Here is a 26447-nt window from a genome sequence, read left to right as displayed (position 1 = left end):
TTCGACTACAAGTAGCTATCGACTTGGCTGTTAATATTCCTGTCGAATTCAAGCGCTCAACCCATCTCTACCATGATGGCCGACTACAAATTTCGCAACACTTGGCTAATCATTATGTGATATTTGTGACCTGTTATCGGTGAGTATTAAAAGGAAAAGGAAAAAAAAAAATCCAAAAAAAAAAGCACGAGCGTGACAAAACTGCCTTTCACTGTATCTAATCAAGCCAGTGGCCCAGGTTGGAAACCTGACCAGAGAAAATGCACTTACCAGTTCTAACTCTCCCTGAGTGTAAGCTATTCCCAAAATAAAATTATTATTAAATCATGTTATGTTTATAGCTTATTATCTGTGTCACTTATGTTTGAATGACAAAATTATATTATATATATATATATATTTATTGTATATATATATATATATATAGATATATATTCTATAGTATATATATATATATGTATATATATATATATATATATATATATATATATATATATATATATATATATATATATATATATATATATATATATATATATATACATATATATATAGGATATATATATATATATATATATAGGTATATTATATATATTATATATATATATATATATATATATATATATATATATATATATATGATATATATATGTATATATATAATATATGATATATATATATATATATATATATATATATATATATATATATATATATATATATATATATATATAACACACATTATATATATAATATATACTATATTATATATATATAAAATATATATATATATATTCTATATATATTAGCTAAATCATATAGGAATACATTGTGTACATTCAATTTATTTTAATATTACTCTGTTACCTTGAAAATTAGGCTAAACAAATTTGCAAAACACAAGAACAGAGAGAGCGAGCAATGATTTTAATTAATTTGAAACCATATCGGTCACGTAAAATCCTACGCCTGATATTAAGATTGTTTAATTATGCGCTAAACTTTCTCCCACAAATTTCCCCTTAATGATTTGGGTAGATACTTAATGGATTTTATGATATTGCTAACCTATCTCATATGATCTTTCCTGCCTTCTGGCAAAGGTTAAATATTTTGAATAACTTGAGGAGCAGCATTCCACTTTTCCTCTTTTCATGTTACACACACACAGATACAGGCTATAACAATGTGGTTAATGCAAAAATAATAGAATAATCTCTCAATAAAATCAGCACTATTACCCTTCCTTTTAAAATTGATTGAGAATAGCTTTTTCCTCCATTTCTTCCTATTTAAAAAGAAAACTTTGATCTATAAATATGATTACCTTTCCTCTGAAATTTATTTCAAAAGCACAGGAATCTGACTTAATTTCAAGTTCCTTTAAATCACTTGAAATACTGAGAGATACAAAGTTTGACTAAACCACAGCATCCAAAGATGGATTAGGTGGGACAACCTCTTGGATAGGTTAGGTGTGATACTGTGCACAGCAGGATCAATATAGGTTTGTGAAAAAGTATTTTTTAATTAAAATCCTCTAAGTTGGAAAACAGGTCTTCCACGAGAGCTCATTACTAAGTTTTATACTTAAATATGAAAACAAAAGTACACTTGCTCAACCTTAGTTGTGCTAAATGTTAGCAATCGTATAAATGTTGTTGAAATGCGTGAAAAGACAGGTGTTGTGACGCCTTAATATATCAATTGCCTGTAGCAATTGATAAATCCACACAGATACCCCAAAACTTGAGTTATAACACTAAAATCACTCAAACAAAATCACTTCATTAAATCTGCAGTATAACGGAACCTAAAATCTGAAAATATTCAATGTAATCCAATGGCACTTTGTAATCAGTGGCTGCCAATTATATCTAACACACATTCCTGTAACCATCTCATTACAATTTCTGGAAGTTTCAAAAGAACTCTATGGGATAATCTTCTCCACAATGAATCACACAGCACCATTTGTGGAAAGTAGTTTGCTGTTTTCCTCCAGGGAAGTGAGGGGCTAGCAATTAATAAGAAATATATTTCATAGCCAGTGTAAGAGGAATTCTTGAATTATCCAAATTCGTATTATGCTATTCAAAATCTTCAGTTTCCCATAAATAGGCACAATACTTGTATAAGCAAAATACTACAACTGTGGTGAGTGAGCCTCCTTTACCCACATTGCTGATAACATTCTAAAACCACACAGAATGGTTCCAAATTTCAAAGGACACAAGACTGTAATTAAAAATTAAGTTGAACAGTTTACATCTGTAGCTTAGGGTAGCACAATGAGCCACAGGCAGGACCCACAGTCAGGTTAGCATGTGACAACCTTGATTAGGTTAGGATATATTCTTTCACCACACTGCAGTTTAGGGGGAACCCTGAGGGTTAAACCCAACAACCAGATAATACTGGCCCTAGATTTGATTAGGAAAGGTAGGTTAGGATATATACCTGCAAATACTGTGACAGTTTCTATTTTGCAAAGGTTGTGAGGGAAGGTCCAATAAGGCAGCCATTCTTTGCCACCCAGTTAGGACCCGGTATCCTCAGTTAACTTATGATGTATATTCCTTTAAGTAAGCAATTTTTCAATAGTTAAGGCAGAGTCAAAGGCAGTCATGGAGGGATTTAAATCAACCTAGTCAAACCTGGATGCATCTCTGAACACTAATGCTACTGGGAAAATTTCCTGCGGTAAATTTTTAGTTTCAGCCAAATTTGGAAAAATGCAATAAAAATATATTTGTTGCATCAGAAATAGTGTGGTTTCAATGAATTTAACGTTTATTTTGACTGCAAACCAACCGATTTAGAGATTTACTATGTATACCCTAGTTCATCCCACCAATTATGGGGACACCCTTTGGGAACCGGGGTTTTGGGGTGGGGGAAGGGGGGGGAGGGTGTTGGGCATTGAATGATATTTGCAATAAATGAATAATTAATGTTCCAGCACCCTCCCCCATACCCCTAACTAGGCCTACCGGGGGGAGGGGGTAGGGCCCCCCAGCGACCCCCCCTTAAAGCCACAGTAATTTTCAGGGCACCACAGAACCTAACAAACCCACCTAACCTAACCTAGGGGCCCTGTACCCCTACCTAGGCCTAGCGGGGGGGCTCCGCCCCCCCTGCGAAACCCCCCCTTTTAGGCCACTACCTAACATCCATCAAACCAAATCCAAAGTGATGGTACTGCTGTATACATCGTTATACTACCACCATTATAATATACTCTATAAATTAATGAAGCTTACCTTAAACTGTTGGTTGATAAAAAAATGTGCTTGGTGCTTTTGAGGGAAAAAAAACCAAACGTGCAAGCGTTGCAAGGTTCCCTGACATGCAACTTAAAGTAGGAAGTGGCCAGGTACCCGACGACCACATTGCACTGCAAACAATCGGTAGGAATCGAAGGTCTGTCAAAATTAATGCCACTACCTCTGCCATAGGTACAGGAAGACAAATGCCGTTTTTTGCTTCATTATTCGAGTATTCAGTCAAACAAGGATACCAGTGGACACTAGACAGGTAACTGTTATTACTCCGCTGAAATGCTAGTGAAACTTAGTTTTCGACTCAAGTCATTCGTAATGGTTATGAAACCCATGACGTCATAAACGATGTCACACCTCTCAGCCAATAATGAGTAACTGGAACTGCTTTTGTTTGCGTAAGAAAGTAAGTTAGAGGGCTCATTAAAAAGTAACACTATTTTTCCGTAGAGGAAACACCTCTCCCTGACTTAGGAAAAATTCGAGGTAAAAACTTATTATCTTTTTTTTTCTCTGTAAGTATGCATTAGCGACAATAATGTATTGAGAAGAAGTGTTTTGTTATCACGTGCTTTTACTTCGGGGCAAAAAAAAAAAATATCAATATAATAGATTTCCCATAATGGTTGAAACTAAAACTTTACCTTTCCTGCTACTCTATTTACTTCAATGTGTGTGATTTTGCTGATTTTTGCATATTTTACAATTCCCTTCAGTATTGTAGTTCACACCTTTCTGGTCTACCCAGAATAAAACTATACAATGGTTGTGCAGGCTGGTTCCTGACCGGGACAGGATACCGCCTATTTGGGGGAAGGGGGGGAGAGAGATCCTTTGTGCATCCCCCAGCCAGGTCAGGGCACGTCGCCCTAAGTTAGGTTAGGTAGGTAAGATCTGGTTAGGTCAGGACCTGGAATTATAGGAATGATTAGGTCTATTTGTGTATAAGGAACCTGTCCCGTTCGACAGCTGGCAGGAATCAGGCCACGTAACAATAAAGTTTTATCCTACCCAAACCCAAAAAACCTAAAGTTTCCCATGTTCATCCTCCATAATGATAGATATTGGGGTATGGAAAAATAAAAGTGGTTGTCACCTACAATGTTAGGTAGTAAAACTATGCATTATATATCAAGTGATATTAAAAGTGACAGTTTTTCTAATAATTCTTGATTAATCTGACATTCATTTTTACCTCAAGTCTACAACAGCAATGGGAACCATTAAGAAACTGGAATATTACTCTAGGCTACTTGGGGTTAGGAGGATGGGGGGGGGAGGGGGGCTAGGGCAAGGGCTAACCATTCACTTTGGTGATACTCGGTCCCGACCTAACCTAAACCACAGTTTTTAGGTTAGGGGGGGGGAGAAGGGAGTTCGTCACTCATGGCATCTCACATTACGTTTGAAACATTACCTTGATTTTCTTAGGTCTAGGTATCTACTCCTACTTCGCCAAAGGCATCCAGAGGCCCCTTAGAGAGGTATGATCCCCGAGTTTTTGTTAGAGAAGGACAAGTAACTATGAATCCCCGTAGGCCTATATTATTCTATAACTTGTAGATGTTAATCCTGGTTCGGCTGGGTGGGTGGCATAAGACCCCATATAGCCTACCTAGGTATTAAAAAAAAAAAAAAAAAAAAAAAAAAAAAAACAAAAAAAAAAAAAAAAAAAAATGAACCATAGGATGCCTATTCATGTTAGAGCGCATCTGTGTACCTCTCATTTCCATCTTTTTTTATATATAAATTTTACGGCTTTTGTTACCCAAACTACACACGAACTTAGTTTGTTTGTACACACGAACTTAGGCCTACATGTTTTTTAGACCACAACACTTCCCACCTTTTTGACAGATAGGTAGATGGCAATTTTTTTTCTTTTAGCTTTTCACAAAGCAATAACCCTGCTTCATCCTTGACGTTACAAAAAAACAATAAGCACTAGATTACATATTTAAAGTATCCTTGACCATACAAAATATACAAATAAATCACACGCCTTAAGGTGGGATAGGCCTACGCTTAATTAGCCTTAACCGAAATTGCTAGCAAACATTCATACTAGGCTATACCTATATCTGACATCTAACATAATAACCTTCATATAAACTAAAACATCAGTCTGAAAATAAACCTTCGTCAGATTGATTACTCTTCTCTGAATTCCATTAAAACACTACCACAAAAAAACTAAACTTGGCAAAACAAAGAAAGGCATAACTCCTTACAAGCAAGTTAGGACGTCTCAATAAAGAGGTAACCATGCGTAAAATAGTGCCTGCTCACGATGACGTCACACATTATTAGCCATTCATCTTTGAAATCTTATTTTACTAATCTTTAAACATGAATCTTTGTTTTTCCATAACATTTATTAGTTTAAAACCCATTTCTATTAATCACTTTATTACATTCGTGATCACTGAATGTTTCTGTAGATAAATTAATTGATAAACTCAAAATATTTTCTGTCTCATCTTTTAAGAGATGACTGCCCAAAATCTCCCGTGCAGTCTTGAGGTGGAGTCTGCTTTGTGCATCAAGGACGTCTCGCACAAATACAAAATCGTTTGAATGATTCATTGTTGAATACACCGTGAATCTGTCCTCGTTTATTGTTGCAAGCACTGCCGTTTTAGTTTTATATGAAGAGATTACGTTACCGTGTTACTTTAAGAGGAGAAATTTGCCGTCAGAAGATTCCTGATAACTTATGCATCTGCCACATTGCAGTTAAGTCCAAGCTCAGTGCTTTTACTTTTATCTTTTATTACAGTCACAAAAATTAGTCCAGAATGCATTGAATATTCGTTATGCAATGCATGATATATTGCTGTATAAGGATTATCCTTATATTTCGTACTTTTCGAATGGAAAGATTGATTTTTCTCATTTTTCATAGACTTGAATTGGCTACCATACATTTATTTACTTTGCACCGCATCCACGTATACTTTATTCTTCTTTGATTATTATTATTATATTTAGTACTTTTTTGCCAATGATACATCAGACTAAGGAAATCTGATTTCTTTTCAATATATGGTGATTTACAACGAGGTAAGCAGATATGATTGGTGTGGATGACGGTCGTCAGATTATTTTCAACATTAGGTATGTTAAAAGTCACTATATTGGTTCCTGGTTCAAATGAAATGTTACAAGGGTAACAGGAGGTGTATAGAGCCATTGAAAAGAAAATGGACTATATGCAACTGAATCGAAGACAATGTATGCTAATAACAAAGGCCAGGAACCACTTAGGCTTGATTTAAACGTAGGAAGCAAATGAATTAACATCAAATGTGGGCTGTAATATGAAAATTAAGTATAGAATTGGCGAAGCAAAGCGAGCATTGAATGAAATGAAAGGTTTATGGCTTTGAAAAAAAATAAATTAAAAAAAGAGGCCTTTGTTAAGTGAATGCGTGATGTTGAGTGCTCCAAACATCACATTGTCTATAAATGATATTCGTCAATGGCTGTAGTGATTGGCAATCCTCCCATGCATTTGACCTAGAAGATCATCAACTTGTTCAGATCAGGGACCGTCCTTCCCTGACCTCTGAAGGACGTCTACCAATTTGCCAACCCATTTTAGGTTATGTCATAAACTTCCAGATGCTGGGCTACGGTTGGTTACGGATTCGGACACTTCCAATTTGAAGCAGATTAGGACCTGACAATTTGTTTACTTTCCTCCGGCTGTGATGACAAGATTACTACACATGGGGAGAAGAGAGCCTTTGGTGTGGAATAGGAAGCAAAGTTGTAAGTCAGATTGGTTAGATAAAAAGCTACAAATGAGATTGCTTAGGAACGACAAAGTTCCAGTTTAATCTGGAATATAAGCGGTATGAGAGATCAATTTATTGTGACGCAAGACCAGAAATGGGCAAAAACAACTGGGCCCGTGCTCGCGGTATCAGAGTTTCCGCACTTTCATTGCTATGTCAAAACATTTTCCCCATATTAGAACGTAAAATTGAATTGAATAATGGCATATAACGAATGTGAAAAAAATATACATACATCAAAGCAAAACGTGACTGTAATATTATCATACAAACATCGTTACACGACGATAATTAGACGCATGAGACGTCAGTCTGTCTTGTCTCAACATAACAGTGATTTTGCACATCCAACACTGCTCAGAAGGTCAAGGATTCCGCAGGTGTGATATCAGAGCAGCCCTAATCACCACGTCGAAGATTCACGGGGTAGTAATGCAAGTTAGTGATGCGCAGCGAGGTGCGCAATAAAAAAAATTATGACGGCAAATAGCTCCTAGTTCCAGATTTCCTGGGCGGATCGTTCGTTGACGTCATAGCGAGCGCTTGCTGTCTACGCAGTATAAATTGGAAAAAATACCCGCCAAATCGGAAGGCGGGAAAGGTGTGTTTACGCTATACTGGACATCATAGTGTTAATTATTATTATTATTATTATTATTATCACTATTATTATTATTATTATTATTATTATTATTATTATTATTATTATTATTATTATTATTATTATTATATATAGAGAAAGAATAAATCCCATTCTACTGATTAAGTACGTAACTCTCTCTCAATAGTAGCCAATTACCTCTGACAATGAGGTCGAAAGTAGGTTAAATATCACCCAGTCGGTTTGCTGGACTTCAAAATTAATTTTGGGGTGAATGTGTTTACTAATTAATGTTAATGTTATTTATACATCACCAAGAGAAGTGAGTTGAGGGTCAGGGTCGTATTTTTCAGCTGTTGCAATATTTCATAGCTGGTGTCTTTACACTTGATAAGTATAATTAATTCCGTATTTATTAAGTTGGCCAAGGTTGACATTTAAGGTTCATAGTCACTGTATTTTGTGGTTTAGATGTTTGACGCTCTTTTATATATAATATTAGAATTCTTTTTTGTATATTATAAGGTAATGTATGGTAGAAAATCTTTCCTATTTAGGCGTTTCCGTTGGGAGATCCGAGTCCAGAGACCCACAGCTGTCATCTCATTCTCGTGGAATAACTTAACCACGCTTTTCTTTCTTCTTTTGCTCTCTTACCACTTGGCTGTCTAGCTTCTTCAACTTGACCGTGCTTCATTTATCACCTTTTGTCAAGACCAAATCCTTTGAGAAACCCTTTGGAGACCTAAGAATAGGACTAAAGCCTGTTTGTAACGTCCCTTCAGCCCATAAGTGCACCGACTTTTTATTAGCCTTTTACTTTACCTCCATTTCTGCTTCCTTCCTTCAGTCTTGCTGTCCAACTCCTCTAACTGTTACTTCTTAATAAGACTTCAGGAATTACTATGTATCCTTACTTTTGGATCGAAGGCTTCGTAGTGTGCGGAGCGTATCCAAGAATTGTGAAGAATTCGAGAGGTTAAAATGGTTTTGTGGTTATTACAATTAACATAGTATCTAAAAAAAAGTGACCCAATAGATTCTCCATATAGTATTTTATGTTCATAATGTTTACTCTTTCTAATTGAACAAACAAATTCCACTCTGCTCCACCAAGAAAAATAGATATTAAGGAAGAGGGTTAGTGTACATTAAGAATTTTTTTTTAAACACTAGATTTTTCTTTACAGCTTGTAATGCTGTATGAGCCACGACCCATGCAACTTTCAGCCACGGCACGGTGGTGGTCTGTCCTATACCGCAGCCAGACGCATGATCATGGCTAAATTTAACCTCAAATAAAATAAAAACTGCTAAGGCTAAATGGCTGCAATTTGTTATGTTTAATGATTAGAGTGTGAATGATCAACGTACCAATTTGCAGCCCTCTAGCCACGATAGTTTTTAAGAACTGAAGGCGGACAGAAAAAGTGCGGACAGGCAGACAAAGCCATCCCAATGGTTTTCTTTGAAAGAAAACCAGTAAAGACAAAATCGTCACAGATGAGCCAAAGACTGACCAGAGGAAGACAAAAGACAGACCAAAATAGCTTTCTCTCGAAGTAAACAAACGAATCTATATTTAGATTTCTCAACCCCCTCCCCCACCCCCTTTTTTTATGGGGTCACATTGCACATCTTCTCCTTCGCCCCTATTTTAGCATTGTTCCCATTTGTTATCATTCCCGAATTCACACGTTTTCGAAACCCATTTCCGTTTTCCAGAACATTTGCACCCGATTTCCACGGACTCCCTTGTGCCGAGTCACGTCCGCAGTTTTCGTGACTAAAGCTCCATTTACAAACGGGCGATTCTGCGGCGACGTCCTCTGAGGAAACTGCAGAAGAAAAAGAAGAAGAAGAGGAAGAATCCCGACAAATATGAGGAAGGGGAGGGGAGATCTCGAGGAATCTCTCTCTCTCTCTCTCTCTCTCTCTCTCTCGTGTGTTTACAAACAGCTGCCTGCCTCTACAGCCACATCCTCTGAGGAAACTGCAGAAGAAGAAGAAGAATCCGGAAAAATATGAGGACTGGCGATCTCAAAGAATGTTTCTTTTCTCTCTCTCTCTCTCTCTCTCTCTCTCTCTCTCTCTCTCTCTCTCTCTCTCTCTCTCCGCCATTCGAGACAAACACGAAAAATGTTTTTTTTTTCTTTTTTACTGGACATCAGTATATATGTGTGTGTGAGAGAGAGAGAGGCCACACGTTTGACACTACATCGTGAATGATATATTCAAATTCAAATTCAAAAGCTTTATTTCGGACATAAATGGCCATTGACAAACACATACATAAACATACATAAAAAGCCTCCAAACTCTAAAAGGATAAAATTTAAAATAAATTTGAGAAATGATTATGAAAGAGGTGAAAAATTATGATATGAATGAGAGGCGGATAATGAAACTAAGTGATTCTTCCTACTAAAAGGGCATATATACATATTTAGCATATTAGAACAAAACAAAGAATATGATTTTAATAAGACAGCAGTTGAAGAACACATGGGTTCTAAATTTTTTTCTTCAAATGTGCAGAAGTTTCTTCGGCGCAATTGAGTTTCCTGTATCTACAGCGTATAATGCTATATAAAACTCTCATCCACGGCCCGGTTGTGACCCGTGTTGTTGACACCTATATCGGTGCTAGACGCAAGACCATGGCTAAATTTGACCTTAAATTAAAAAAAAAATCTACTGAGGCTAGAGGGCTGCAATTTGGTATGTTTGATGATTGGAGGGTGGATGATTAAACACGCCGATTTGCAGCCCTCTAGCCTCAGCAGTTTTTAAGATCCGAGGGCGGACGGACGGACAAATAGGCATCTCAGCAGTTTTATTTCACAGAAAATACATAAAAACTAATCGGCAAGTTTCAAGATTATTATTTTATTACAAGATAAGGGCGTCAACACTACAACCACTCCAACTCGCCTCTTTTATCTAAGCTTGAGAATGAAATGTGATGTTAAATGCAGTTCGTAACCAACCATTGTTTACGTCCTCCATTTCCTTTCTTCCTCTTCCACACCGAGGCAGAACTGGAGATCATAGAGGCAGATTATGCAGCCGGATGTTTTTTTGCATCACCGGAAACTAAAGTTGACGAGTCATGCAGCGTTTGCTAGTTTTAGGCGCCTCTCTCGGAGAGATACAGAGAGAGAGAGATGGGCGAAAAATGACGTCCGTAGATACAAATAGATGACGTCAGAGAGGAGGAAAAAATTGGCTACTACAAACAGGGAGAGGAAAATGAATGTAGGAAGTGAGAAAGAGAGCTTGATGAAACAGGGAAGGAAGGGACAGAGAGAGGCATAGAAAGCTATAAAGAGAAAGTAAGTAACGAAAGAGAATCCTAGGAAACATAAAAAAAAAGATATAATAAAAAGAAGAATGTCGGTAGGATTAGAAACACGGAAACATGAAACAGGAATGTGAGAGAAGAATAAAAAAACAAAAGATAAAGTAAGGAATGAATGAGAAACGTAAGTAAGCGCCTTAGTGGCGTAATCAGTATGGTCTTGCCCTGCCACCTCGGTAGGCGCGAGTTCGATTCTCGGGCATTCCATTGAGGTGTGAGAGATGTGTATTCCTAGGTGATGGAAGTTCACACTCTCGACGTGGTTCGGAGGTCACGTAAAGCCGTTGGTCCCGTTGCTGAATAACCACTGATGGTTCTATGCAACGTAAAAACACCATACAAACAAGAAACGTAAGTAACACTCAGAGAGATAAACATACAAAAAAAAAAAAAAAAGTGAAAACAAGAACACTACCCTCAGTGAGAAAGGAAAAACGTCCGTGTTCTCTTCAGTGAATGAAGGGCTGGACCGAAACGAACAATCGGCGGCCAAAACAATTGTGTGTTGATGATTCCAGGTAATGTCAGTCGCTCGTTACGATCTTACGCAATTGCGGAGCGTGCAAGGTTTATGGACGTGCAGTGCTCAAGGTTATTTGATGGTCATAACACTTTGCAAGATGACTTTTCTGTATTTTATTTGTAGGCAGTTGCTCCTCTCTCTCTCTCTCTCTCTCTCTCTCTCTCTCTCTCTCTCTCTACTTTTCCAAATGTTTCAGGGGTAAAAATTCTCCATCTCCTTATCTGTATCGCATTGCAGAGAAGGACTATCTCTGCCATCCTCTCAGTATATGTATGTCTATATATATAATATATATATATATATATATCTATATATATATATAATATATATATATATATATATATATATATATATATCTATATTTATCATTCTCAGATTTTTTATCGTTATTCTCAGAAGGGAGGTTTTTGGGTACTTCTTAAAATAATTTGAGCAGGAGTTGTTAAGTTTTCATTCCTGTCAGATTGCCACCAAAACATTCTCTCCTCTGGGTGTCTGGAGTCCGAAAGGAGCGGGCAATTTGGTTTGATTACGTAAGTCTGGCGTCGCAAAGTCTTGGGTCAACGATACTGCATGAGGAAGTGAATCCCCCTAAACATTGGCACTGACGTCGAAATAGCTTCATGGAATTATTGAAAAAAAAAATGACAAATGTTTGTGATATTAAACCATTTTTATTTCCTTGATTACTATTCATTATATATATATATATATATATAGATATATATCTATATATATTATATATTATATATATATATATATATATATATATATACATACATACATACCTATACATAAATTGGTATATATATCGGGATTTAAAGGATATACGAGCTGGAGAATGAAAATTCTTTCCAAGCACAGAACCAAATGGGCCAGGTAGTCTTGTGCCTACTTACCTACCCAAGTGTAGAAACTCATTAACTGATTGGATTACACAAACCTGCGTCACAAAACCGATGTTCATCAACGCCTGGGAAAGCTACCTGTAAAATAAATTCTTTCCACATAATGTTTATACAGTGTCCATGAAATCCCAGTACCATTCTGAGCCATAAATACTTGTAATAGTACTGGGACTTTATGGACACCCTGTATACTCCATATGTATTTATAATTGAAAACGATAACAGAAAAATGATGGATGTTGGTGGAGTAAGAATGAAAAAATTGATGAGTCTGAGTCGATTGAGGATGCCGAAAAACTAGAGAAAACGGAGGTAGGGAGAGAATTCCAGAACCTTTTCTGACTTACACTGACATTTTTGTTCCGTATAGGTTAAATTTGTTTGCTTCTTTTTTTTTTTATTCATTCTACATTTCCTTCTCTCTCTTTACACTTTCTTCTCTTATACACATTTTGTTCTGTGGAAGTTTGCTTTGCACGTTCAATGGTCTTTTAGTATGTTTCCATATATATTATATCATATATATATATATATATATATATATATATATATATATATATATTTATTTTTACAATAATAACAGTAATGGGGCCGAGAATTCGAGTAATATGTAAATGCACAATATTCTTTCCCTTCTAAGGCGCCTTTGCTCTTTAGAATATCTCATCGCCTTTAATCAAATATAATCACCTGTATACGTGTACATGTGTGGATGAATGCTTTTGAATTATTATTTTCCAGTACTAGATTACCTGTACTTTGTTCATTTAACTGTAAAACAGTCATTTGCCCTTTAAATGACTATCTTACTTCTCTAGGATATTTTTGTAAGTTCTAAGAGAATAATAATAATAATAATAATAATAAACTTACCATACTATAATGGGCGTTATGTCTGTCCGTCCGTCTGTCATTCAATCACGGCCAAACGGCTGGTCCAATGGGCATGAAACTTGGCAGGGTTAAAGTGGGGACCACTAAGATGGTTTATAATGGAGTTTCATGCCACCCCCCCCCCCCCTCCGAGGGGAGTGGGGGTGATAAGGATTCCCTGAAACGGAGCTGGTTCTGCCCGTAGACTTTGTTACTTTATGAATTTATCATTCATAATATTAGTTAAAAAACACTAGAGAGTCACTTATATGAAGCAGCAGATGAATATGCTTTTAGTAAGGATGGGTAAATTGTTAGTGATAATAATAATAATAATAATAATAATGCGATGAGGTTCATAGACCCACGCCCATCTCGGCAAATACATCAGAAAGGAGACATGTGAAATGATACTTCGAAGGGTACAAAATAACAAAATGAAAACTGTTAGACGTTGCTCACAACGTTAAATTCGAAAATTAAATATTATTATAAAGTTGCAATGAAAGCAGGCGTGAAACAGTAATTATCATGTGGTAAGCAACGTGGATAGAAGAATTTGCGTAGGAAATTAATTTGAGTTAAAAGGACAGGTGGTGTATGTTATATGCTTAACGTAAGATTACGAGTGTCTTTGTTATATATATATATTATATATATATATATATATATATATCTATATATATATATATATACATATATATATATATATATATATGTGTGTGTGTGTATTACAATTATTATGCTGCGAATAAAATTGAAGAGATTGCTGTGTTTTTTTTAATATAGTTAAAGTGATTATGTTTATATGAAACTCTGTTTAATCCCCTTTCACGTATCAAAGAACAAATGATTGAATTGGCCATACATGTAACTTAGGGTTGCCAGATTTCAAGATAAGCAATCCGGGACATTCTTAAAATTTCTCTAATACATAGACATCCCCAAATAAGCATATTATAAAATAGATACAGACGCAGTGAAAAACATCAAGCAAGTATTTTAATAGAGGATAAAGAAAAAAAAAATTTGTTAAACTATATTTAATGCAAATTACAATAAAGAAACTGAAGCAAACGGAAAACTAATCCCGAAAATTTGTAATCATTACAAATAATTAAGATACCAAAGTATCTTTTTCATATGAAAACTGAAGATAAATGAAAATAAAATTGTATGCACAGAAATAATGAAAATTGAACTTTTTATTTTATTTGTATTTCTCAGATGATTTTGCTTTCTTTAGAAGTTTCATATTTCCTAATACCTGCCAGTAAAATTCTTTGCAATGACAATTTGTTCCACTTACACTGTAAAATAGCCTCTATAGTTGTCACATCCAGTTTATTCCTCTCGTCAGTCCACTGAGCACTCATCATAGAAAAGACAAGCTCAACATTTGCATTATGCGCAGGTATACTAAACAAATATTGAAACAAAATTAATATCTCGGAATACTGTTCTTCGAAGTCGAACTGCTGTAGGATAGAGAGCCATTTTTCATGACACATCTTGGTCATTCATTCTTCAGGTTTACTCTGCATTTGTTTATCAAGGAGTATTTTAAATGTTGACCACTGACAGAAAAGGATGTTGTCGTCATGTTTACACCTTTGTTTTTTAACACTAGACAGTATTTGTTCCCATGCTGGAAGTGTATCTAATTATCATCCATGAAAAGATATCAAAACTTTCTAACGATGAAGCCCATTTCTTAAGATATTCATGGCAAGTGGACGTAGTAGTTATCCACCTCAAGTAGGATTTTTTCATCTCTTGAGATGTGATTTCATCATCTTTAAGGCACCGTTTAACACTTAGAGGAATAAACTTTTCATCCATTCTTGCCTTTATTAAAGCAACTATTTCTTTTAAACAGCCGAGCACTTCAATAATGCTGTTATCTCTCTTTTCAATCTTCACAATCCTGTTGCTAAATACATACTACTCAAGACTGTGAACAAAATATAGGTAGCCTTCGCTCAGTGGATTGTTAAAGAAATCTAAAAGAATTTGAGGAGCTTTTTCTTCAGAAGCAAAGAAAGATTTCAGTGCTTCAAATAATTTTAGGATTCTCTCAACTGCCCTCATCAAAAAAAGCCAACGAGTTTTAGAATGAGAGAGAACTGATGCATATTGAACACCAACAAAGTCGCAGAATTCTTTCAGTTTCTCAGTTCGAACAGTGTAAATACTAAAGTATGAAAACACTTTAACAACGATTACTTCAACATCAATAGACAAGACATTGGCAGCGGTATGTGCAGCATTGTGGAGAATATGGGCTGAGCATCCTACACCTTCCATCGAGTCATTCATGCTTTCCTTGACTTTCGAAAAGACATTATTTGTGCCTTCACGTAAACGTCCACCAAAATTAGTATTAGTGTTATCGCCACCAAAAGCTACACATTTTTGAACATCTAGTCCTAATTCGATGAGGCTCTCTCTGCAGAAGTTTGAAATTGTTTCCGAGGTCTCATTTGGGGGAGGGATTTTACTCGCAATAATTTTATCTGCAAGCCATTCTTCCGTGAAAAATATTGTACAATCAACGGAAATATTTTCTCAGCGTTATGGTTACTTGCATCTGTAGATATGCTATAAAAAGAATTATTTATATCTTAAACAATTTCAGCAATGCTATGTGGAGCTAGAACGTTTTTAATTATTGCAGAACATTTTGTCCTAGCACTAGAAAATTTGCTTGCAATTTTGGAACCAGGAAATACTGTTGGCAGTATTACATTCGTGCAATCATTTGAACTTAATGACTGATGATGGCAAACCAGTATGAAAGCCATGGCTACTTCTGCTGCTATTATCTTAGTTTCTTCATCTGTGTTTTTCTTGATCAAGAAATTTGTTATTTTATCATCTTTTGAAGTGGAGGAAACGTTTTGTTTGTGCTTTGTGGTTTCTATGTGCCTCTTGATATCATTCTTCCCTCCATGTTCAATAGTGAAATTGCAATGGTATAATCGACAGTTTGCTTCATAATAATTCCTGCCTTGTTTGATAAATGTCCATTCGCTGGAATATTCATCTCGAAACTTACATTTACGTTTTGACATCTTCTTTTAAAGATGAAAAAGGTAGGCCGTAGCAAACAGTAACGACACAAACACTTGAATGAGAGGCTAATACAGTACTGATGCAGGAGTGCAACAGTGCAACTCGCCACTCACCGGACCGCAGCCAAGCAACCGAACAAGTTGCAAACACGATTGACTGCGTCAGTCGTCACGTAACTTTTAGCAGCATCGTTGATTCGTTGGGTTATTCAAATTATATTTTCATCAATATAATCTCAACTGAAAACCATTACTTAATTTATTTTATAATGTAATGATCTTTATTTGATTTATTCATTTATTATTAGTCTATTTCATTATTTACTTTTTTTTTATGATGAACGAAATCCGGGACAAAAGGCCGTCCCGGGAGGGTCTGTCCGGGACTCAGGACAAAATGATCAAATTCGGGACATGTCCCGCGAAATCGGGACGTCTGGCAACCCTAATTGTAACTATAAAAAAAAAAAAAAGAACCTGTTTTTTTCCCATCTGTCCATCCGCCTGTGGTGTTTTTGTATGGTAACACTGCGTCCCGGGCTTTCGATAGTTACATTCAGCTTACATTTAACAATAATAACAATATCCTATTTCGAATATTAACGGTGTAATTGGGATACAGTAAATTATTAAAACACTTTTCAGTTGCAAATGTACACCCAGATATCCTGTTATTTACCTAAAACTTACACATAGCGTAACTATAAATAAAGGTTTTTTTGCCACGGAGGAAAAAAATGAAAAAATGAGTTAGCCGAGTACTTTCGGTCCTATTCGGACCCTGTTACCATACAAAAACACCACAGGCGGATGGACAAATGGAAAAAAAAAACAGAGTATAGTTTGCCATATCTATTTTTTCTCTGAACGCGATATTTTGACTATGGTTCCATTTTTTCTTATCCTTAAAATATTCTCTTTATTAAGACCTGGATCTATTTCTTCACTTCTCATAACCTATTTCCGTTTATTATTGTTTCCTGCAAGGCAAATTTTGACGAGGTTATTAAATTTCCCACCCCATCAACCTCTAAATAATACAAGACCTGATATAATAAACATCTTTATCGGCCGAGTTCCTTCAGTACTCCCTCAAATCACTTTTATAATCTTTACTGAATTATAATTATTGTCCTTTGTATCTTTCTGTTTACATCTGCTTATTTTGCTGTCAAGGCCAAGGGGAACAACAGTTTAGGAAGAAGTGATGGGGAATATATATATATATATATATATATATATATATATATATATATATATATATATATATATATATAAGGGTTTTTTGCCACGAAGGAAAAAGTGAAAAAGCGAGATAGCCAAGCACTTTCGTCCTGTTCGGACCCTTTACTGAGGCAAACTGATTTTACAGAGAACAAACATAGTCAAAAGAAAGCTTAATGTACAAACTGACACTACATGATTAGCAAGCAATAAGGGCAATTTTCACTCTACAGAAGTGAAAATCGCCCTTATTGCTTGCTAATCTTGTAGTGTCAGTTTGTATATTAAGCTTTCATTTGAATATGTTGTTCTCTGTAAAATCAGTTTGCCTCAGTAAAGGGTCCGAACAGGACCGAAAGTACTTGGCTATCTCGCTTTTTCATTTTTTCCTTCGTGGCAAAAAAACCTTTATTTATACATAGCATCACGTTTTATATACTTCGTGATCAAGTTATATATATATATCTATATATATATATTATATTATATATATATATACATATGATCCGAACGTTTATCTGCATAAATAGTGCTGTACTACAAAATGTTAATGACGGGAAAATGTTATCCTTATCCACTACAGCGTGTACATTTTGATTATCAGCACCTATCTAATCGTTACCGTTGTCGTAGGAGACAAAACGGAGGGCAAAATAACATTTTAAGTATTCTATGTATTGTTTTAAACTAATCAAATCAATAACGACTTTCGGCCTTTTTTATCACTTCATTATGTAACTTCCTACCTTTGCATACCATTTTTCTGCATCACAACTTAAGTAGGTTTAAAAAGAATTAGATTCGCAATATAATCCCATATAACGCCCTATCCGCGCCTTTTGTTTCATTTCGTCTATAACGTCCAGTGTTTTTCTCCAGGCGTCTATAACCTAGTCTTGTGTCAAAACGCAGAAGATATTGAGATCATATTGGGAAAAAAACCAGCTAAACCTCTTTAATTTCTTAGCTCTGAAGGGCTCGTGTTATTCGAAATGGGGCTGAATAACGTGCTGGTGTGGTCACAAGTGACGACGTATTTATTAGCCCTGTTGTTGGCGCTCTGTATCATCATCCCAGTGTCTTTTCATCTCGTAGATTTCAAGTGAGTAAAATTTGCTGTTGCTAAGGTAATTAGCTATAGACTGACTTTGCTTGATTGGTTCATGTTCTTGAGGGAACTCGTCAGTTTTATTATTATTTTCTTGCTATTATCTATTTGATTCATATAATTGTGTAAGGTTAGGCTAGGGTATTTGCGTAACATACTTTAGGGATTTCTCTTTCAGAACTTGACTAGCCTACTACCTAAGGTAGCCTGTGTCTCAAAGTAGATCTACGGTATCACTTTCATTTGTGTACTTAGAAGCAGTTTGGATATGATTAATTTGTATTTCGGTCAGATCTAAGGCCTTTTGTAGGCTAAGCCCAGCCCTCCACGAAAGTCACCAATAGGCTAGCTAGTCTATATGGTATTCTTTATGGTAGCCTATTAGGGTAAAACACCACGGCAGGCCAAACAGGCCACCTACAATCAACGCTTGCCACCCTCCGAAAAAGTACATTATAACGCGTCCTGACACTGGAGATGGGCATCAGTCACGACTTGTTGTTGGTGAGAAACGGAGCTAAAGACCTCTACTCTCCTTTCGAAGTAAGTATTTTCTCCAAAGTTAGAAATTAAGGCCAAATTTTAAGATTTAAACAGAGGGTACTGAAAAGGGTGGCCACGGCAGTGGAAATCTCACCAAAACGCTTTAGAAATTTTTACTTACAACAAAAAATGTTTCGAAGATTGACGCCATCTCGATGTTTACAGAGTGGCTTGTGTCAACAAACTTTCCATTTCCTGTGATAAATCCGCACACCACTTGTACCCACAGACGCTGGGCACTTTTCATCACAACAATCGAAACACGATTTCTCACCAACAAACAAGTTAGGAGTAAACAACTGTTTTGGTAGAAGATGACAGGAAGCGTGCTCTTAGCTAATTTTTAAATAAATAGTAAAACATCAATATTTTACATATTTATGATGATTAATTTGAAAATATTCGTTATTGAAAAAGTAACTCGACTCTAACTCAAATTTAAGTAATTATTTTTCTGAATTAGAACGTTCTTTTAAGTTCTGTATTATGACGTCACGACATCTTGACTTTCGTACCTATTGTAAATAATTGCTATACTCAACTGTCTTGCAGAACAGTTTACCAGTTATTCATGCAGATTGTTATCAGCTATTCATGTAATTGTTATAATCGTAATGCGCATATATATCTTTATTCTTTACTTTTTGGATATATGAAGATGTTTTACTGCCGGATTACCGCCGTAGTGTGACGCAATCGTTTTCGGTCCCTGGGCCTCTGTCTGTTTTCGCACCATAAGAAATTATGAGGCTGAGTTTGTAATGACCAGAAAGTCGTTAAAAGAGGAAAGTTAGCATTGAGGGGCATATGTTTTGACTGAGAAAAATACAAATTTATTCAATAGCTAGCTTGTAAAAAATACTTGGTTATAAAAACTTGATTGACAACTAAGCAGCATGTCTACTATGAGTTTCAGAGACAGTGCAAGCACGTTTTTGGGCAATACCTATTTCTGTAACGAACACTCGTAACAGACCGAGATTTTGCTATAGTGCAGTACACCCAGTGCCATAATTTTTAAGGGTATCATGAATCACTAATCGTAAAGAATAACGACACTTGTCCTTGTACCAAGAGACAAAAACTCCATTATGCAGAAATGGATATGAACACACGTAAAAAGCTCCACCTACCCCCCCCCCCCCCCTTCCATCGCCACCCCTTTCCTTCTCTGTTCCTGTGCCTTCCTTTCTCTCTCTCTCTCTCTCTCTGTTGCCATTCGGTTTGTGTTGACCCTCCAAACTGGGTATAAGACTATATAACAAAACGTTGAAATTGGTGAAATTAGGCTATGTATTGGAAGTATATATACATAAATATTAAAGCAATTTTATCATTATTGCATTACTATGACAACTAGATTCATGGAAACAGTTTATAATAATGAAACGGCGTATGTGTGAAGCCTCCACTAATGTGGCAATGATGATTTTGCCATTCTTAGCATGCAAACATTAAAGGTTACATTTATTTCTGGCATACGATTATTAAAGAAATTCAAAATACTAATAAGACTGAAATCAATGAAAAGTGCTAGCAAAAACAAAAAAGCAAAAAAAAAAAAATATGTATATAATTCAGTTATCCGCAGTCGTTCCTCTATGCACGTATCCGTAATCGTTCCTCTATGGTTTTCGGCAGCCAGATGTACGAAAACATTAGAAACATTTGATTGTATCTACTTTAGAAATATCTGTAATTTTTCGGGGTAATTTGGTTGCAAAAAAGGGATAATATACATGAATTAAATCAAAATTTTTAAATAACAAAGTAAATTTAAACTAAATAACGAGTAAAGTAAACAATTTAGGGAATAAAACTTTGCTGTTTCGTCGTCTGTCGTCATCTGCTGTTCGTAACTGTGTTTGTGGCGCGCGCGCTGAGAAACCAGGAACAGCAACGGGTTTAAAGTGCAATGTGGAGTGAACTGAGACCAAAATGTGTATAATAACAATCAAATAAGCACTGTGGAGTTTCAGTTGCGATGGCAGTAAGGATAAAAACCACCGATTACAAGGTAAGAATGAATTCAGTTCAAACCATAACTTCGGGAATAACAAGTTTTCATACTTTCACTAATATAGGCAACAAAATGTTGTTTTATTGTGCTGATTACAACTGCAATCTTGAGTAAGATCAATAAACGTTACATATATACGCTAACATTGTTCAAATGAGTGCTGGGAAGGCTGGGGAAAGATGGTGGCCGTCACTGATCAGAACCTTCCATGCAAAACGTAGCCGCCATATTGGATTTCAAAACTGCCTTGAAAACATATTTTACGAAGAGCTCACATGCTTATTTTAGTTCGTATGGGGCTTTCATATATCACATTATGTTGACGAAACTTCAGTCTTTTAAATGGTATGCTTAAAGTTGCAATTGTATTCTTGTTTCACCAATTAAATATCGAGTGAATAAGACCCGTCCACCGTGCTGAGGGTTGGCCTGCCGTGGTGTTTTACCCTATTCTACTTATAACCATTGTTAAGTGATCGGTGTGGTCTTGTCCCGTCACCTCGATGGCCGCGAGTTCAATTCTCGAGCATTTCATCGAGGGGTTAGAGATGTGTATTTCTGGTGATAGAAGTTCACTCTCGACGTGGTTTGGAAGTCATGTAAAGCTGTTGGTCCCGTTGCTGAATAACCACTGGTTCCATGCAACGCAGAAACACTGTACAAACAAACAAATATTACCATTGTTACTTTTTATACTTGAAAATATCCAGTTTCTCTGTTTTAATATATATACTTTGAACGTTTCTGACATTCATTTCAGTACTAGGTGAGTAGGCCTTGGTTACTTTTAGAGATAGTGGACCCCCAACCTTAGCCTACATCTTACAGTTTGGGGCACCACAGAGGGAAAGCTGGATTGATAATTCTAGGCAATAACTCTGCACGGACTGCTAGGAACAGTCCCGCGAATATGAAAGCCACAAGAGACTTAGGCACTCAGTGTATTTCGCTGTGTTTAGCACTAGCCCCTGGGGATTAATTACAGTCGACCCCCCAAAAATAATGGTAAATTCTTAATAACCAACCCAAATATTATAGGAAACTGTAATTTCCAAAGAAATACCCAACATGGAGTTATTACCTAGAACTACCACTGGATTTTTCCGTGAGGTTACTATGGGTACAACACCATCAGGCTAAGTAACACTATTAATTAGATTTTAATGTGGATTTGTCATGTTTTGTTTCATACAAATTTTTGGCTGTAAATTCCTGAAATGGTTCTTGACCTTCATCAAAACAATAATTAAGTCTATAAATGACTGAACTTGTAAAAAAAACTATATAATTCTCAAATTTGAGAAAATAATTAAGCAAAAAATACTTTTGAAAATTACTTTATTAAAGAGAGTTAAGTACAAAGCTTTAATGGGAGGAAAATAAATGACTTCACATGTATTCTTAGTGTACCTTAACTTTTTCAATGATATAACTGTATTTTCCTTTTTCAGAGGTCACTGTCTCTTATTCAGCAATGGTACATGGCGTGAATCAGATGGTCAACTGGTGGTTAATTGGGGCCACCAAGGCTTCTGCACCTATAATATAAGTTGGGCTGGTGTGTCCCTACTCATTGCCCTTGTTCAGGTCTACCGATTTATAGCACAGATATGCAGAGGAACAGAGAGGTTAGTTAAAGTATTTTTCTTGAACTGACACTAAATGGATCTGCATAAAGTGTAATTACTATAAGCTACCATTAAGGCTACTAGCTGTGGGGATTACAGAAACTTAGTTTTGCAGTTGTTCCATTTGTAGTGGATGGAAACGAAGGTATAACTGAGAGAACCATTCCCATTTAATAGGATTCAGGAGGTACTATAACATTTACCCTGCCTTCATTTACTGAACTGTTTTTATGCTAAGAGGGGTATCTGTAGAAATCAAATTATGTGCAGTATTTACTGTGGTAGTTGCAATATTTAGCTGATTGTCACAGTATTTTGTCAGCAACATTGTTTGTTTTGTCTTCCCATTGTTTGTTTTGTTTATTAAGTTTCCCTGCTAATGTTTGTTTTCAGCTATATGAAGCACAAAGAAGGAAATTAATACTCTTATTCATGAGTTTTATCCTTGTATTCAGTTCATCTTTGATTGGAATTTTTTCATCATATGAATGGTACTTATTGATTGTGTGTGGATTGAATAATGCATCAGAGCATAACTGTATCATTGACTCATCTGAATATATTCATGTTAGGGTGTAATCTATTGCTTTGCAAATACTGTGTACCCGTTTATCCAGGTTTGACAGGCTGCGTCAGTTTCTCAGTTCATTTTCCTGTTAAATGGTTGTCATAAGAGGGAAGTGCCCTAAGTTCAGGGTGCCTTTGCTCATACTTCATATACAAAATTGGTTTCAATTAACTAAATTTACTGACAGTAGTTGTTAATTTTATTATTTTGTTTGTCTTATTTTCAGTTATTCATTTTTGTAGTCATCTCTCGGATTAAAAAAACGGGGATCTTTTGGCCTGTTCCAACTTCCTAGCAGTAGCCTTTTGGTTATGCTAACCTTGCCAGTCATGTACTCATTTTCAAATACTGGTCATAATTTTGTTTTGATGCTTCTGTCTTCCTATTTTACTGATATGGTAATTTTTGTGTTACTTTTTGTACCAGAGTGAAATATAAAGTCTAAAATGTATTCATTTTGAACTTTGTACGATGCAAAGTAGGAAACATCTTGATATATCAGTATTATAGTCGCAGAATTCTTGTACAATGCAAAGTAGGAAACATCTTGATATATCAGTATAATAGTCACAGAATTCTTTTCTCAAAGTAAATACCATATTAATTTCAAGGAGATTTACATTCCACAAAATAAACTTACAGAGTAATGGGATTTGGCTGTGGTCACAACAGGAGACTTGCTTTTGGAGTAAAATCACTGGTCAAACACCCACACTTCTACTTTGGGAATAATTATACTATTCAAACACCTATGGTCATAACCTCTGTGGCTTAGTCCTGTAGAGGTGGGTGAAAAGCTATGGTTATGGCCATAACAACCTCACTTCATAGACTTCATGGCTGTGTGGGGAACTAGTTTGGGGCAGGTTCTCAAAAGTAAAAATGGACATTTATCTAAAACTGAGTGAATTAAAACTGCTTGCATGTAGATGAAATTAAAATTGTTTGACTGTAATAGTATGGAAGAGAAGTCCATTATCTCAAAAATAACCTTTGGTCTTTGACCACAAATGAAACTGAGATTGACATGATATATTGACAAGTCTTGTCATCAGAGGAGATACTTGTCATCTTGTTTGTCTCCATTTGTTCCCAGCTAAGACTGATATTGACTATGGGCTAGATATATTTTTCTTCATCTTTGATATATCTTATGAACCAACAACAAAAAGTAGCTTGTACTAATTGCAAGGCAAAGTTAACAAATAATTTATATATAGATCCTGTAACTAGCAAGCAGACATCTATCTACAAATCATATAGTCGAGGTGAATTATCTTCATTTACTAGAACTTGATACTTTATGCTCCCTCTATTTCTCAAGAAGTTATAACTATGATTAATGGTAATATTTGAGTTGTCTTAACGTGCGTCCACACAGACGAGCAATGTCCGACGGACAAACATTGTTACCAACTAACAATTGTCTGCCGGTCTTTGTCTTGTGAGCAGAGTAAAAACATTGGTATACAACTTCATCTGGTACCACTGTTTGTTGCTAGATCTACGTCCATCGTTTCAACGCTTATGACGTCATCCTGCTTCACCTATGATATGGTAACTGTTTGTCTGTCGGACATTGTTTGACCGTGTGGACGCACCTTTAGATGCTATGCCCTCATGTCATCCCACAAATGTCGAGCATACTTTTAAAACTGCCCATGAGGATTCCTATAAAGTGGCACTTCACATTAGTTAAAGCTTTATATTCTTTTAAGAACCTTTTATGAGCTGCTGGTGGAAGCCCTCTTAACAACCTTAATCTTTATAAGGTCATGATATCCTGCAGATGCAGATGTTACCCTCACCAGTGGTTAAAGAACTTCAGTTTCCAGGTTATGCACCTCCAGAGAGATTGCAGCCTTGCAGTATTTTAATTCTTCCTGCATTTTTAAACTATTTGAGAAGGACTAAACAATATAGGTCATATTCTTGCTGCTTTGCATCTCCAAGACCATCTTAGTAAACCTTTAATGAAGGTAGATTTACTAGTGAGATCATGTGAAATTATGATTTGGTCTGTTTTGCTCATACCACCAAGTATGACAGTGATTTGTATCTGAAGAACATGAGTAACCTCCAAATTCTTAAAGTTCATATTGCGGATATTAACATTTAATCATGATATTTAGTTGGTGGAAAGCAAGTACTGTAGTTTTCCAAAGTTAGCCATTTACTCATTATCCAATATTGTATTTTTGGTTTTAACATTGAAAGAGATTTCCAACTTGATTGTGACTCACAGGTGATTTCAGTGCTACTGACATTGTAAGCATCTGTGTGACATGAATCATGTTATGTTTTAATGAAGATTCAGGTATTTTTGCTTAGCTTTCAAATTTATCTTTGCAGTACATTTAAGACAATTTCATTGAAATGTACTGTAATACTTGGAAATGACCTCAGGTTTATGTACTTACATTTAAGTCTATTTCAATGAAATGTGCTTTGATACTTGGAAATGAACTAAGGTTTATGCAGTGAATGACAATGCCAGAGGAACTAGCAGAGTAAAAATACCTTCTGTATTTCTAAATGGTATAATTAATAACTTTCTTTTTCAGTTCTTTCCTGAGTGCCTTCTTTGACATACTGCTAAGTCTTTTCATGTCTATGGCAGCCCTTGCTGGTGCGCTGATGATTACAATTGGATACCAGACCTGGTGCAATGCCATTATGTTGCGATTTGAAACGTGAGTAGCAGTACATACTTTAAGTTTAAATTATTTGAAATGAATTGTACCTGCTGTTAAATTTAGCTATATCTCCCCACCGATTAGGCGAGTCGGCATTCAAACAAAAAAATTGAATGGCTGCCCGAATGATTGTCTAGTTTACCTGGTCTCCACCAGGTGTGTTTCGAATGTTTTAGCTCTTGTCAGAATTCTCCATGCCGCCATTGCAGCTAGGCGATTGTTGGTATTCTATGATGTTT

The 26447-nt window shown here is 35.8% G+C and overlaps 1 protein-coding gene across 1 annotated transcript in view; it reads left to right on the top strand.

The window, feature by feature from the left end:
* Positions 1-18508: 18508 nt before the first annotated feature.
* Positions 18509-26447, top strand: part of LOC135207924 (transmembrane protein 179-like) — a 53351-nt gene continuing 45412 nt past the window's right edge. Inside the window, exons 1-3 of the mRNA XM_064239875.1 lie at positions 18509-18747; positions 22768-22944; positions 26077-26205. Coding sequence (XP_064095945.1) covers positions 18638-18747; positions 22768-22944; positions 26077-26205 — 416 coding nt within the window. The 5' untranslated portion in view covers positions 18509-18637. The remainder of the gene's footprint in view (positions 18748-22767; positions 22945-26076; positions 26206-26447) is intronic.

This window comes from Macrobrachium nipponense, chromosome 34 (assembly GCF_015104395.2).
Source record: "Macrobrachium nipponense isolate FS-2020 chromosome 34, ASM1510439v2, whole genome shotgun sequence".
Taxonomy (NCBI): Eukaryota; Metazoa; Arthropoda; class Malacostraca; order Decapoda; family Palaemonidae; genus Macrobrachium; species Macrobrachium nipponense.
Note: the sequence above shows the minus strand (reverse complement) of the source record. Positions and strands in the feature narration are given on the sequence as shown.